Source organism: Sturnus vulgaris, chromosome 16 (genome assembly GCF_052056855.1).
Source record: "Sturnus vulgaris isolate bStuVul1 chromosome 16, bStuVul1.hap1, whole genome shotgun sequence".
NCBI lineage: Eukaryota > Metazoa > Chordata > Aves > Passeriformes > Sturnidae > Sturnus > Sturnus vulgaris.
In genome coordinates this window covers 7,392,689-7,407,473 of record NC_142258.1, presented here as the reverse complement: position 1 = coordinate 7,407,473, position 14,785 = coordinate 7,392,689, and the positions used below count along the sequence as shown (strand labels likewise).

The window sequence follows — 14,785 nt, the reverse complement described above, 5'->3', positions numbered from 1 at the left end:
TGGAGTTCGGGGTGCGCTCGCTGGAAGGTCAGCGCGGCGCGGGGCGTGCCGGGAAGGCGGGGTCTCCCTCTGGGACAGCCATCTTGTTCTGGCCGGGGCCGAGCCCAGGGGCGCGGGAGGATGAAGGGGTTCCCGATGGCCGCGCGCTCCCTCTCGGTGAGCGGGATGCGGGCGCGTCGTGCGCGGTGCGGGACAGGCGCAACTGGCGGTGACAGCCGCTGTCTGGGCCCGGGGGCTGCGGGTGGGCCTGACCCCGGCCAGCCCGGGGCGGTAAGCCGGGCAGGGGACGGTGGGCAGCGGCCGTGGCAGCGGCGCTGCCGGGATGCCCGCGGAATCCGGGTGGGCGCCAGGGCTGGGCCGGGCCGGGCCGGCGGGCGGCGCAGCGGGACGGCGGCTGAAGGTCAGACAGGCCGCGGGCCGGGTCCAGAGCGCCCCGCAGCGAGCGGCGCCCCAGGCTTTGCCAGAGCCGCCCGGCAGCGTCCGGCGGGGCACGGAGAGAAGGGAGGTGAGGGGATCCCGCCGCGCTGGAGAAGCTTCGACTGCTTGAGACAAGGTGGTGCCCTTGGCATTGGCGCTTGGCGTGTTCTGGAGGCGAGGAGGGGGCAGAGGGCTTGTCGTTCCCAGAGGCTCTCGGACAGCTGGGTAGAACCTGTGTTGGATGTCCGCTGGAAATGCGCTCGAGTGGGATGGAGAATGACCTCTGGGTGACAGCGTGTTTGTGAGTCAGTTTTAGATATGTAGTAGTAGTTCATAAATAAGTAGACTTATTAGAGTTTAAAACTAGGTGTCTTACCAAACCCTTGGTGAGGGAGGAAAGGAGTTTTTCCTAGGTTCATACAGTGAAAAGCAATGGGCATTACATCATTGGCATCCGTACAGCCGAGTGGTGTTTCTGTCACTCGGTTTTCACCTTGAGATGCATGGGAATAAAGCTATCTTTTAATGTGAAAACAAGAGTAATATGTAAATTCACCAGTATAAGCAACTTCTAAAGCGGGTGGAAAGTAATAACATTTCAGATTTGAAATCAGTAGTCTTTATTTCTGTTGCCAGCTGCTGAAGGCAGGGTTCTTATGATATTCACCTCTTTTGTGTGAAGGACTCCTTCTGGCTATTAAAATCCTAGAATCGTGGAATGGTTTGAATTGGAAGGGACATTAGAGATCATGTCATTCTAGTCCCCTGCCATGGGTAGGGACATCATACACTACACCAGGTTTTTCCAGGCCCTGTCCAACCTGGCTTTGAAGACTTCAAGGGATGAGGCATCCAGAAATTCTCTGGACAACATGTTCCACTATCTCGTCGCCTCACAGGGAAGAATTTCTTCCTAAAATCTAATATAACTGACTGTTTAAAATTTTTCCCCTTGTCCTTTCACTATCTGCCTGTGTAAAAAGTCCCTCTCTATCTCTTTTAAGAGTCCTTTTAAGGTAGTACAAGGCTAGAGCGAGGTCTCCCTGGAGCCTTCTCTTCTCCAGGCTGGACTCCCTCAGCTCTCTCAGCCTGTCTGTGTAGCAGAGGTGCTCCTCTCCTTTGATCTTCATGATGATCTCCTCTGGACCTATTTTATCAGGTCCAAACTGCAGGCTGGGGACTTGCCTCCATGTCCTCTTCGCATGCAGCACTCGGTGCAGGTTGGAACTCTGAGGTGACTCTTCAGGAGCTGGACTGCCTGCACTTAAGGAATTTAAAGTTACTTCCAAGGTGTTGTGCTGCATGTGTGGATTGTTGTGGCTCTTGGTTCAGTTAATTGCTCTGCAGGTGTGCTCCTGACTGTGTGATGGAGAGGGATACCCACTGCACAGCAAAGAGAGGAGGGGAGGAAAGATTCTTACATTGCTATTTCTTGACATTCTAGAGTCCTTGTGTAAGTCATAGCACAGGTTCTACTGGTGTAAAAAGTAATCAGAGGAATTACAAGGAAAACACTGTTTTTACTCCATGTTGGAAGTCCTTCATTGTATTTCTACTTTAAAATCAGATTATTTTTCAGTATGTAAGGAAACGTGATGAACTAATTAAGGAAATCCATTCTCTTATGCTTTCTCCTCTAGAAGAGATTTTACTCACTTAAAGTAGCTCCTAAAGCTTCACCCTCACCAACTGCAGCAAAAGTGAAATTATCTCCAGAGTCTCAGGATCTTGAGGTCAGTATGAAAATATAGGTTGGGTTTTTTCCCCCTCTCTTTTGAATTTATTTTTTAAAACTTGATCAAGGCAGAGCTGTGGTAAGTACTTCCCACTGAATGAAAACAAAGGTTTTTTTTTCTTTTTAATACAGATCACAAAATTACCAAATGGCTTAGTTATTGCATCTTTGGAAAACTTCTCTCCAACTTCAAGAATTGGTGTGTTTATTAAAACAGGCAGCAGATATGAAACGACCAGTAACCTGGGAACTGCTCACTTGCTTCGTCTTGCATCTAATTTGGTAGGTGTTCATTGCCTTTGTTATTATGTTAATGACAGTAGGTGGAATGATCAAAGGTTAATAATTGTAAAAATAAATGGTATGGTAAAATTTAATGTAAGAGATCTTACAAAGTGGAGAACAGTGTACAGTGGTACTGGGTTATGTGGTTCAGTGCAGGAGACATGGTAGTGCTTCTGGAAGAGGAGGAGTAATACTCATTTATAATTATGCTTTCCTCTGGTGTCTTAAACTAGATATCTATAGTATATCTACATTCAAACAGACACATAACTTATTTTATTTAAGCTGCGGTAGGAATTAGTTCAGGTGGCTGATACAAAGTCAATTTTGTGTATGTGTGGAGTATTTCTCTTATTGCTGCCATCAGTAACTCAATATCTGTTTTTTAAATAGCTAGAATTGTAAGTTGCCCTTTTTTTGTTTGTTTAATAGACCACTAAAGGAGCTTCCTCCTTCCGGATCACTCGTGGCATTGAAGCTGTTGGGGGCAGCCTGAGGTTTGTACCCACATAGATAATCTGTGTTGGTGAGATACAAATGAGCTCTAGGACTAAAGGAAACAAAAGACAATAAGCACAACAATGTGTAGGTGGATAAGCTCCTGTGTGGAGGTGGTACTTGAATAGTGAATGTTGTCAAGGAAGATGTTGTACTTTTTGTTCTGTTAAGCTTCAAGGCTACGCTCATTATTTGTATTTTAAAAACAACTTTTAGTAAACAAAATATAAATATTGTGTACACTGAAGAAATATAATTTGTCTAGAAGCTTAATTTTCTTTCTGCCTTTGCAGGCTTTGAGAATAAACTTCCTAAAGTCAGAAGATTTTATTTCTTCCTCCATCTTTTGTTAATAGATTGCAACCTTGAGAACAGTAAAGACAGTAGTTAGCTTTTGTGATTTGAGAGTTTTAATCCTAGAAAACAAGACTAAGAGGAATAAAAGACGGATCTCACTGTGCCTGCTTTCTTTCAGTGTATCTTGAAATCATCCAGTGAGATCTTTTTTTTTTTAATCTAGAATTTGGTTAAAAATAGTGGTTTACGACTCTACCCTTTTTCTGGTCCAGTCAGTAACAAATATGTTGAAGAAAAGGATAAGATCGACTATGTTTTCTGCCCAAAGATCTAATTTCTAAATTGCTTTGTTTAATACATAAGCACATTTTTTTCATGTTTTGCTATTCAACTTTATTTGCTATTTAACCTTGAATTATTGTAGCATCTTAAATTCTGATGGTCACAAGAGACTTGTTATTACTTGAATATTATTACTTGAATACTGAAGATGTGAGTTTTAATTATGTCTGTTTCTGCTCTGTATGTGTTAAAACACTCATCCCAGACAAATTTAAGATGAAGTAGTTGTTCCAGTCTGTACCTTGTTGATTAATTTGATCAACAGGGAGTATGTGTAAACATTCACTTCTGTGTTCTTTGCTGAAATGGATTTTTTTTTTTTTCTCATGTAGTGTGCATGCAACAAGAGAGAAAATGGCTTACTCTGTTCAATGTCTGCGAAATTATGTGTAGGTATCTGGATGGGCTGTAAAGGGAACTGCTGCCTTCTTTAAAACTGCTTGCATTTAAAACTGGCATTTTACAGGGTGGGTGGAATATCCTCATGCTTTTGTAATAAATCAGCAAATTACTATATTAACATTCAACTTCTGTGTCATGTTACTGAGCATACAAATGCTACAGATTTGAATTATCCTGCTTTGTACAGCAGTGCTGATAATTGCTCTGGCTTGAGTGATGCATTTTGTTGTTAATGTGTTGCTTACAGATTAATTTTAATTGCTTTCAACTGCAGAAGAAGTACATGTTACTTGTGTTTAATGCTTTTGTAACTTTTTTAATCTAGTGATACAGTAATGGAATATCTCCTGAATGTTACCACAGCACCAGAGTTCAGACCATGGGAAGTAGCTGATCTTCAGCCCAAATTAAAAGTTGATAAAGCAATTGCACTTCAGAATCCTCAAGTTGGTAAGTGTATTTTCGGTATTTTCATATATATATATATATATATATATATATGTATATATGTTTGTTTTGGTTACTTTTTAATAAGCTACAGAAGAATAGAAGGCCTCAGGCCAGATTGCTCCAGCCCAAAGATTTGGAAGCTTCCCTATGAATTGAATTATTTCAGACCTGCTTTTGCAAATCTTATGGTCCTTAAAGTGGACCATAGCTCTCCTTCATTTAGTTTCATTCATAACCTTTACTACACGTGGCTCTTGTTTTAATTATCTGAAACTTTGTTCCTCTCAGGAGTGCTGGAAAACTTGCATGCTGCAGCTTATAAAAATGCTCTGGCAAACCCCTTGTATTGTCCAGACTACAGAGTTGGAAAAATTACTTCTGAGCAGGTAGGGTTCTTTGTATTGTGTTATATATCTGTTTCAGTTTTTTGTCAGGAATAGGTGGCGACACTTGTGAGAGAAAATTAATTTAGTATCTATACAGTCAGTATTTACTACCTTATTGATCTGGTATTGAAATAATTTATTTCCATGCAACTTTTAATACTGGGTACAGAACTCATATTCATATGTTGGAAGATGGTTAATTCAGTGGCTTTCTGTTGATGGTAAGGCTGGCAGTGAAATGCAGGTGTTCTTGTATAAAAAGGTTTTGTAGTTGTCACTGGGGAGTGCAATAAAATTACATTGTATAGGCAGTTCCTTTTGGAAGCTTTGGAATTTGCTTTAAGAAGTATAAGGGGTTATGTCAGAAACACAGATGATTTTTGTTCTTTAAACAAAATACCCTAAAATGCAAATTTACTGTTGCAGCTTCACCATTTTGTACAGACCAATTTCACAAGTTCAAGAATGGCTCTCGTAGGAATAGGTATGTATGAATGAACACTGCAGGTTGTATGGGAAAACTGCTGAAGAAATTTTAATTCTCTGTAGAAGTAAACTGATACAATAGGCTTCGCTTTTATTTAACTGCTGTAGCTTTTCAATGTCATTGTATTACTTGGAGTAACTGTTGTATTGCAGGTGTAGAGCATGCTACCTTAAGGCAAGTTGCAGAGCAATTCCTAAATATCCGAAGTGGATCTGGTGCTCCTGGTGGAAAGGCTGTTTATAGAGGGGGTAAGGATGTTTCTTGTATCTATTCTGAGTGATTGATTTTCTGTTTATAAATGTGGTAATATTCAAAGTTACAACTGAAAACTGTACAGTTGCCCTAAATGGTTGGCATTGGAAGTGACAGTTCAGATGCATATCGTATTTAAATAAGCAGAGGATTCCACCATGGAAAGTTCTGGGATTAAACTGAACTCAATTCTTCAACAAAGTTTTACCTGGGACATAATTTTTGCTCTAAAGTGAAAAACAAGCTGCTATATGGTTTCTCTTGGCAGTTTTGGTAAGATGCCTGTAAGAGTAGGTTAAGAGCTGTCAGGAAGTGGAGGGAGGACATTTAGGGAAGATGTGTTAAATGTTGTAAGTCAAGGCAATGCTTAGCTCTTTCAGAGCAGTGTCTTGTACTATTACCAACAGCTATTGTTTAGTTGGAGTATCAGATGTCTCTGTAAAGACATGAAGGGGAAAAAGAAAGTTTCCAGCATTTAGTATTTGTCTAGAATAACCGGTTTCTATAAGACAGCATAAATATTATTACAGACAGAAGGTACACTATTTTTTGGGATATTTGTTACGTGGAGACTCTTAGCATCCCACACCGTGTATGGTTTAGGGTCAGGTTCAAATGAGTCACAGTAAGGTAGGTTTTACACTAGAAGAAAAATGGTGAATGTAAAGGACTTTTTAAAGTTACCTGCAGTCTCATGCTGCTTTCCTGAGTGGCCATGCAGTAACTTCAGGCCCTGGCTTCTCTCTTGTTAAAAGAAAATGTTTCTTTTCCATGCCTCTGAATGTACAGTAGTTTGTAATTCAACACTTTTATTCTGTTGTATTTCTAGGAGAAATCAGGAAACAGACCGGTGATAGCCTTGTCCATGCTGCTATTGTAGCAGAAGGAGCTGTCGTTGGGAGCCCAGAAGCAAATGCCTTCAGTGTGCTGCAGTGTGTTTTAGGTGCTGGGCCCCTTGTCAAGAGGGGAAGCAATGTTACCAGCAAATTGACCCAGGCTGTTGCTAAAGCAACCAGCCAGCCATTTGATGTAAGTTCAGAGGATTACTGTATTCTGATTTTTAAGTAAAATGTGTATTATCTTTGAGAGGTTACTACCTTCAGCTAGAATCCTAATTGGTTTGTTCTTGAACATATTACAGTGTATCAGTGAAGGGCTTCCAGTCTGATCTGTCCTGAGCACAGATGGAGTTTAGCTTCTTGAATTACAGTATTTTAGATCCTAATAGTAATTATTTTCCAATGCTTGATGTTGAATTACTCTGATACTTAAAACAGTTGATGATAATGTTTGTTTTGCAGGTTTCTGCATTTAATGTTAATTACTCTGATTCTGGGCTCTTTGGGATTTATACCATAGCCCAGGCTCCAAATGCTGGGGAGGTGAGTTGCTGATTAGAATTTAAGTATTAACAACATAACCTTCAGCAGTATTTTGATTTGAGATAGTGACTAATTCATCAAAAAGAAAAAAAAAAAAGGAAATTCATGTGATGTCCTGTATAAGAATGCTGCATGTTCAGTTATGACTTAGCTCTGTAAGCTGGGAATGAGACTTGCTTTGTGGGAAGGACAGATACATAATATGAACAGAAGTTGGTAAAATGCCTTGATTTGCTGACTGTAATAGCTGATTTACATTTGTAAGCCTCAGTATATAATGAAGAACATGCTGTCTCTTGAAGCTGGCAGAACTGAACACTCGTATGAAACATGGTGAGACCATATAAAATAATGCTGCGTGCTGTGGTGCATTTAAAATCCACGCTGTATTTTGTGCATTTTTGGGCATTTATTATACTGGTTTTAGTTTTGTTATAAAACTGCTCAGAATCATGTTCGGGCAGACAGTCCTCACATTGTCAGCTGCTCTTCCCTCGAAGCTTTCAAGATACCAGATAATGGAAATAACATGTTGAAATTTGAGGTGGGAAGAAATCTTAAATGATTTAATTTTCCTCAGGTCATTAAAGCTGCTTTGAACCAGGTAAAGGCAGTTGCTCAGGGTGGTGTCACCGATGCTGATGTCACAGTGGCAAAGTAAGTGTGTAAAAGCAAGTGTGTCTCATGTGCTGTTAGGAGAAGTTTCTTAACATGCAGCTGTTTGTCAAACACACAGACATTTCTGTACAGCAGAGCTTATCCTGTAATTATTTCCATGGGGAGTTGCTCATGGTCCTGCATTAAAACTGAGCCCCATCAATATTCTTTTTCAAAGCTGTACTGATTCTCCAGTAGTGTTATTTCCTAATGAAATCTTGTTAGAGAAGTGTTAATATTTTCTGAAGACTTTCAAATTAGCAAGTATCAGCAGATGCTGTCGTTTTAATCATACTCTGTAGTATTAATATGTATTTGAATTAGAATCCTAAATTGCATTATTTAGGTAATTCCCTTTACAGTTACACTGAGAATTCCCAAAACAATTATAATAAGCAATCTGTACCATCTTCAAAGAAAGAGAGTAATGAGGGTGTGCAAGTGTAAAGCACTGAATTAGTGATGGTACACAAGTGCTGGAAATATATGCCCTTAGGAATATTTAGGGAGGGGGTCTCCAAGTAGTGTTAAACTGCACTGAGCTTTCAAAGCTGCAGCTGTGCAAAACAACAAACTCAAGTAGCAAAATGAAAATATTGTCTGTTGCATGTGTAAAATACAAGACTTCATGTAAAGCATATTTACACAAAACATGACAGCCTGGACATGGTTGGTTCTGCCTTAGTCACTAGTAGCTAAATGGTGGATTCTAGACTTTTATACTGGTCATTATTTGTTTTGTGTGTTGTGGGTTTTGTGGTTTTTTGTTTTGTTCCTTTTTTTTTAACAAAGCTCCCTAGTATTAGGGATACATGCAGTGCTGCTGTGGTTAGTTTTCTTTCTTTTTCTGGAGTTTCCCGTCTGGAATGGCCTCATACATTTCCTATATTCATCTTTTTCCTTTATTGAAAAAAACCCCAAACCCAGTCAGTTCTATTTGCAGATTCTGGCAATTCAATCAGAAATACTAAACTATTTAATAATGAGCTATAAAAAGTGTTCAATCTTTTTCAGAATAGGACTGGCTTACAAAAATAAGATTTTCATATGTAGCAGTGATTGTTCATGAAACATAAAAAACAAACTTTTTTAACAAAACATGGAACTATTACAGGAGGTGCCTGACCCTTTACATTCACTGCTTCTTTGTCACTTAGGACAAAATTGTTCTGCATGCATCTGTTCTTGATGAGATTTAAACCTGATAGTTTGTCTAATTGCATTAGTTACCCCAGACAGGAACAAATCCTGAGCTAGAGATCTTACTGTGTGGAGAGACAGCAGGTGTTCAAGTACCTGTCATTTTCATGCTTGGACTATTTGTGGTGCCTCTTTCCTAACCATGAAATCCTTCTGTATTAGAAAAGGGAAACCTTTCAACCTTGAGAAGTTTAAAAGGACCAAAACCTGCTTGTATTTATGGGGTGGTAAGGAAGGTAATAGCAGGACTCACAAACTTGCTCATTCTTGATGCTTTGTTTGATGGCAGAAATCAGCTGAAAGCCAACTATTTGATGTCAGTGGAGACCTCAAAAGGGTTGCTGAATGAAATTGGCTCTGAGGCCCTGGTTTCTGGCACACACACAGCCCCATCTGCTGCTGCTCAAAAAATCGACTCTGTAGCCACTGCTGATGTTGTGAATGTAAGTATGTGTCATCATCTACAGGTGTTCCTTAATCACTCTGTCAGGTTTTTTATGGAAAACTGATGCTCATTTCTGTGTGTTTATAAACACACATATATATACTATCTTAAAAATAGAAAAGGCAGCTCATTCACAAATCCCAGCTGGCTATCTTTTGATGTCTTCACTTACTTTAATAACACAAAACTCTTTAATCTAATACACTGTAAAACTAGTGTAGCTGGGAATTATGTAAAATTCTCACCTTCTTCACTTAAAATTTACCTGAAACTGCTGACTAATATTTATGGAAAACTTCATATTAGTTCCAGTGCAGGTGATTCTGTGTCAAGGTTTTTAGGATTCCTGAGTCAAGAATAATGAGTGTGTTTAATAAAATAATTCAGCTTTCAGTGATGAATTGATGTAACTTTGTTGCTACTGCACATTACCTTGTTGCTTACATGTGATGCAAATTTCTAAAAATCAATCATAAAGAGAAATTGAAATACAAAATTTGTTTTTCACAGTCATTGCTTATTTGTATTGCACCAACTAGCAATAGCTTTAGTAGTAATGAGATAGACTGTATTTTATGGTGTAATAATTATTCTAGGAATAACCATTTTTAGAGTTCATGTCTTTTATAGCCAACTGTCTATCAGCCATTTCTGTTTAGATTATAAAGTAATGAGTAGCTGTATTAAAAGCAATTAGATTTATACAGCAGAAGGAGGATTGTTGACATGGTATATTATAGTGGTGCCAGGATTTGTCTTTTGTTTTAGTAACTTGAAGCTGATGCTGTGAGTAGCATCAACTCTGTAGTGAATATTTCCTCATATCCACTTTCCTGATTTATTTTCAGGCTGCAAAGAAGTTCATCAGTGGGAAGAAATCAATGGCAGCTACTGGGGATTTGGGAAGTACTCCTTTTCTTGATGAGTTGTAAAAACAAATCTGGGATGGATTTGATTCAAGATGGACCTGTGCTCTAAGTCACCATGTTCTAAATGAATTACTACTAACTTGTTATTTATGAATTCAGTTCTTTCAGAAAGTTAATCTGGAGTAATTGTGGGCTTGCACTCATCAAATAAAGTGCTGAGTTCATACATTTTGTATAGAAGTTTTTTTCACTGAAAATGGTATAAAAAAGGCTGATAAATTTGGCTCTGTACACTGGAGGTAAAAACCACAGTGCGAAAACAGAGTTTTGGTTAGTGTAAAAAAATAAATTATAAAAAATGATCAGTTCAGTGAAGACAAATGCTGTAATTACCACTATGTATTATCTATGTATTCTGTGTATATTCAGGAGAAGTTCTTGTTAGATTGTCTCTACCATCCTTATATCAATTAAGAAAAGAAACCTGCCTTCAAACAAAGATGAATATATTAGCCTTTCTTAGAACTTGCAGTTCCTACTTGTCTGGGATTGTCTAGCAGAGATCTTGGTTTTTTTGTGGCTTCTCCACAAGTAGTACTGGAAGATGTCTTTGAGGGGATTATCCATATATAGCTAATACATAATTTGAAATCTCACAGGACATAATTTTTTTCAAGTTTAGGCATATATTAAAAGAAAACAGATACAATACATCATAAGAAATTCAGGGTTTGAAGAAGCCAAGTTTTGCACCGTGTCTGGCCTGTATCAGATATTCGCCAAATTTTGGATATTGCTGGTAACAATTGAACTCACAACACTGGAACTGTGAAGATTTATACTGAAAAGTATCCAAATCTGTATCATCATTATCAATACTGGACCCACTGTCATCTTCATCCTCAGTCTTTTCACTCACACTGGAAATACACAGCGTGCTATTACTTGAACATGCAGTAATTGCCATAGCCATTTAGTTAGCTAATCATGGGATCTTCATTTTTTTTCAAACACTTGTTCTAAAGACAAGTTCTTCAGTTCTGAAGCTCCTCTAGTATCATTCTATTGTCCATTGTCCCTTCTATACACTTTCCTTTGGTCTTTGCTCAGTCAACAGAAAAGCAAACTCTTCTTTTTTTGCTCCTTCAGTGTAGTTAATGATTTATTCAAACATAAAGGTTTAATCTCTTGGAAAGCCCCTTGCTGTGTGAGCTTCCTTTCTGCTGTTCTAGCCTAATTATCTCATTTTAATACTTCTGTTCCTTCCCCTACCTCTGAAGTTTATTTCTGTTAAAACTGTGCCTCGGGAAAACTTGGAACTGCCTTGTGACCTATCTAGATGAATTCTGTTGAGTGTATGGACCACCCTTAGCACTGAGAGCAATAAATTCTTAAAAGCTGTATGCCATGGCTCTCACGAAAAGTGCTTTTTTTTTTTTCCTGCTTAATTTTACAAGTCCTAATCTTTAATTACTACCAGAGTTCAGTTGATTAAGAAACAGGTTATTTACAGGATTGCAGCAAGAGCTCCATCTTCGTATCATCAGCTGCTTGTAATTGTCTTGATGTGTGGCTATTACAAACGGACATGGCTCTGAGTTCAGGGGTTTTATTGCCAGCCAGAATTTACGCTCACAGAAGAGGCAGGAAGGGAAATGTCAAAACAAGCAACACAGGCACACCTTACATTGTCAGGAGAGGCCGAGGGTTAAGCAAGAGGTGCCTGCAAGAGCTGAGGCTAAGAACTTCACTTGATGGTTTTTATTTCACCAAGCAAGTAGGTGTTTCTTCCTGGCACTTGCAATTCTGAAGGAAGGACTGCCCAAACTATAAAGGCACTGCTAGGAAAATTGTTCTAATTTAAAGATATGCATTTTCACTGTACAGCCAGTAAATTTCTAAATTACTTCATTACGCTTCATAGATTTCAATGTTAAGAGACAATTTCATGCTGGGAATTACCATAGCACAGTATCGTCCCCAAACTGCAGTTCATGAGTTTAATGTAATTGGGCTGGGGACCCATGTGAAGCACTCACATTTACAGAGCTTTCAATTTCAAGTTTAATACAGGTGTCAGATGTTCCACAAGAAACCTTTAATAACTGGTAATAGTCTGCTAGTTCTGATATGGTTCATTTCAGGTTTAAAACATTTAGCAAATGAACACCTGTGTGGATTGTTAAAGCACAGAGATTAGTCTATTGCCATTTTGTAACTACTCCGTGTAATGAAGAGAAATAAAAAGCAAACAATAAGGCAAATTAATTTCAAGCCTTGTGAAGATTTGTGTTAGTTGTAGAAAGAAATTGCTTGAACAATAATGCACTGAATCAAGAATTATATTATTCAAGTCTACTTGCTACATAAAGGTAATAGTCAAAATATTTTTTGGAAAAAATCTGCTGGTGAATAGGAAATATGTTTTTGCTGGAGAACAATGTATAGACTTAAATCTTGATCTGATTGTGGAACAGTCACCATATCAGCTATTTTAAGATCACAGGTATTTCATCACAGTGGAATGCTGGCATTGAGCTTCATACAGTTTGTGCTAGTTTCTTTTCTCTGTAATTTAAAACTGAGTTTCTTTTGATCTGTGTAAGTGTAAATAAATCAGAGACAGGCTCAAAGCATAAATGCAGAACAAGGATATTTTCAATGCAATTAAATTTTAATATCAATATTGGTTCTTTTTACCTGGTTTCAGCTTTCCATCATTAGCTGCAGAGCTTTTTTCAACAAGGTTTGTTACCTGGAGCTGTGGCCCATCCCATACCATTGTGAGGGCTAATCCTTGTTCATCCATCCCAATCTCTACTGCCAGTGCTGCAATCTGTGTGCTCAGAGTTTTCCAGCTGCCCTTTGAAAAGTGAGAGGAAAACTTTACTAGCTGAAAGAGTGAAATCATTCTTCAATAAAGTGTTTAAGGAGGCATTTGAGAAGATGCTCTCCCCATTCTTAAGTATCCAGTTAAGCCTCTCATCCTTAGTTACTTCTTTAGACCAGCATTGTGTGCTGAGTTGATGCCAAAAGACTCCATAAACTTGCTTACTGCAAATAAATACACTCAAAGTAGTTTTTACTTAGAAACTTATTTCTTAAAAAGTCGCACGTTTTGCCAAGAGAAGGAGCGACAGTGCTGTTACTTAAGTATTCATTACTAACAGCAACATATTCAGGGAAGGTAGGAACAGGGCAGAAAATAACAGAGGAGTTTCCAGCTATCAAGGACTTCAAGAAAATACTGCATGCCTATAGCAAATGGATTTTTCAAATCACTATTTCTTCCATGCACCAATTTTTTCTGGTTTAGAGGGAATAATTTCAGTTATTTTTCATCAAAAGCCTTACAATTTTCTCCACCCTTAAGAAAATTTGTCAAGTATAGGCAATTTCAATGGGAGGTAAGTACAGGGCTTGTCCTCCAAATAACAAATCCTACTGATTGCTGCTGAACACTTCAAGATTACTGATATCTCCATTTTGTTTGTACAGTCGGCCATCTATGTAAAATACTTACATAAAAATAAGCAGCACAGGCAATTGCCCACTTGGCTTCCCGTTATGTTCCATATAGACCACTTGTGCTGCTCTGGAAAAAACAGGTGGGTGTTCACTGTTGGAAGGGAAAAAGTGCAAACAATTAGATATTTTCCAAGTACCTGTAGATGTGGGGGCTGTTTGGTTCATTTACTTCAACATTCCCATACCAGAATGACGGTATCAAAGGCACAAAGCTATTATGGCCAAAACCGGGCTGGTTTCCCTCATTTGGTGCAGTGTTCATTTTCTGGCTACAGATTCCCCTTAGTTCTGTATAGCTGAATCCATGGAAAAGCATGCCATCAAAAATGCCTGTATTTGTGTGAGATTTCCAGTCACAATTAATTAGATTTCCTTCCAAAAACAGGGCACAGACACAATGCTGTGTAGCACTTCTGAGGGGCTCCACAGCCGCCAAACCTCAGTCCTTCCACGTCCCCTGTTCTCATCAGTCCTATAGAAGCAGCTCTGGAATTTCAGCTCATGCCCAGCCTTGCAAAGGGATAAAGAGCAGGGACTCGAGAAACAGAAGGCAGTTTTTTGTGGTGAACACAGACTCCTGATCGTTCCCCAGCCCTTGGTACTGACCAAGAGGCTCATTCTCGATTCCAAATCACCTCTGAGGATCGCGATGCATGAGGGCCGCGAAGGGCCGGGCAAGTGTTGGGGCTCCCCGGGGCCAGAGCCAGGCGGTGTCCGCGGGCACCGCCCGCCCCTCACGACAGACCCGCCCTGAGGCACCGCCTGCCCCACCCTGCCCGCGGGCACCGCCCCCTCCCAGGCCACACCCACTGAGTGCTCTTGACCCCGCCCCTCGCGCTCCCGCCTTCCGATCAGTCCCGCCCCTTGCCCCGCCCACCAACCCAAGCCCCGCCCACTCGACATAATCCCCGCCCTTCCGTCCCCAGTCGGTCCCGCCCATCAGCGTCAGGCCCCGCCCCCGCCCCGCGCTGCCCGGCGAAAGACGCCGCGACCCCGGAGCTGCCCCGCCCCTCCGGACCTGGCCCCGCCCCCGCGGGAAGCCCCGCCCCTCCCGGGGCGCGCGCTGGGGACCGCGGGTTCCCCTTCCGGAGCGGCCGCCGCGCCCCCGCCCGCCGGGTTCGCTTCCGGCGCCGTCCGGGGTCCGTTCCTGCCG

The 14,785-nt window shown here is 40.4% G+C and overlaps 1 protein-coding gene and 1 long non-coding RNA gene across 2 annotated transcripts; one reads left to right on the top strand and one right to left on the bottom strand.

Annotated features, from left to right (window-relative positions):
* The first annotated feature begins 3 nt into the window (after nt 1-3).
* UQCRC2 (ubiquinol-cytochrome c reductase core protein 2) lies at nt 4-10,332 on the top strand. The gene is made up of 14 exons (XM_014869187.2): nt 4-156; nt 2,058-2,150; nt 2,285-2,434; nt 2,870-2,934; nt 3,907-3,963; nt 4,302-4,426; nt 4,715-4,812; nt 5,239-5,296; nt 5,452-5,547; nt 6,381-6,580; nt 6,853-6,933; nt 7,514-7,590; nt 9,080-9,233; nt 10,084-10,332. Exons 1-14 carry the CDS (start codon nt 121-123, stop codon nt 10,165-10,167), a joined length of 1,374 nt encoding a protein of 457 aa, XP_014724673.2. The 5' UTR covers nt 4-120; the 3' UTR covers nt 10,168-10,332.
* A 2,526-nt stretch (nt 10,333-12,858) lies between these two features.
* On the bottom strand, nt 12,859-13,947 carry LOC148221898 (uncharacterized). Its single transcript, XR_015807223.1, has 3 exons — nt 13,818-13,947; nt 13,628-13,723; nt 12,859-12,967 (listed from the first exon to the last, which is right to left on the bottom strand). It is a non-coding gene; the product is annotated as an uncharacterized LOC148221898 (long non-coding RNA).
* Between the last annotated feature and the right edge of the window lie 838 nt (nt 13,948-14,785).

Excerpts from the sequence above, each read along its gene's own strand:
- UQCRC2 (XM_014869187.2), top strand. The coding sequence starts at position 121 with ATGAAGGGGTTCCCGATGGCCGCGCGCTCCCTCTCG. Across the intron at positions 2,435-2,869 it reads TTCGTCTTGCATCTAATTTG|ACCACTAAAGGAGCTTCCTC; the intron begins GTAGGTGTTCAT and ends TTTGTTTAATAG. Across the intron at positions 6,934-7,513 it reads AGGCTCCAAATGCTGGGGAG|GTCATTAAAGCTGCTTTGAA; the intron begins GTGAGTTGCTGA and ends AATTTTCCTCAG.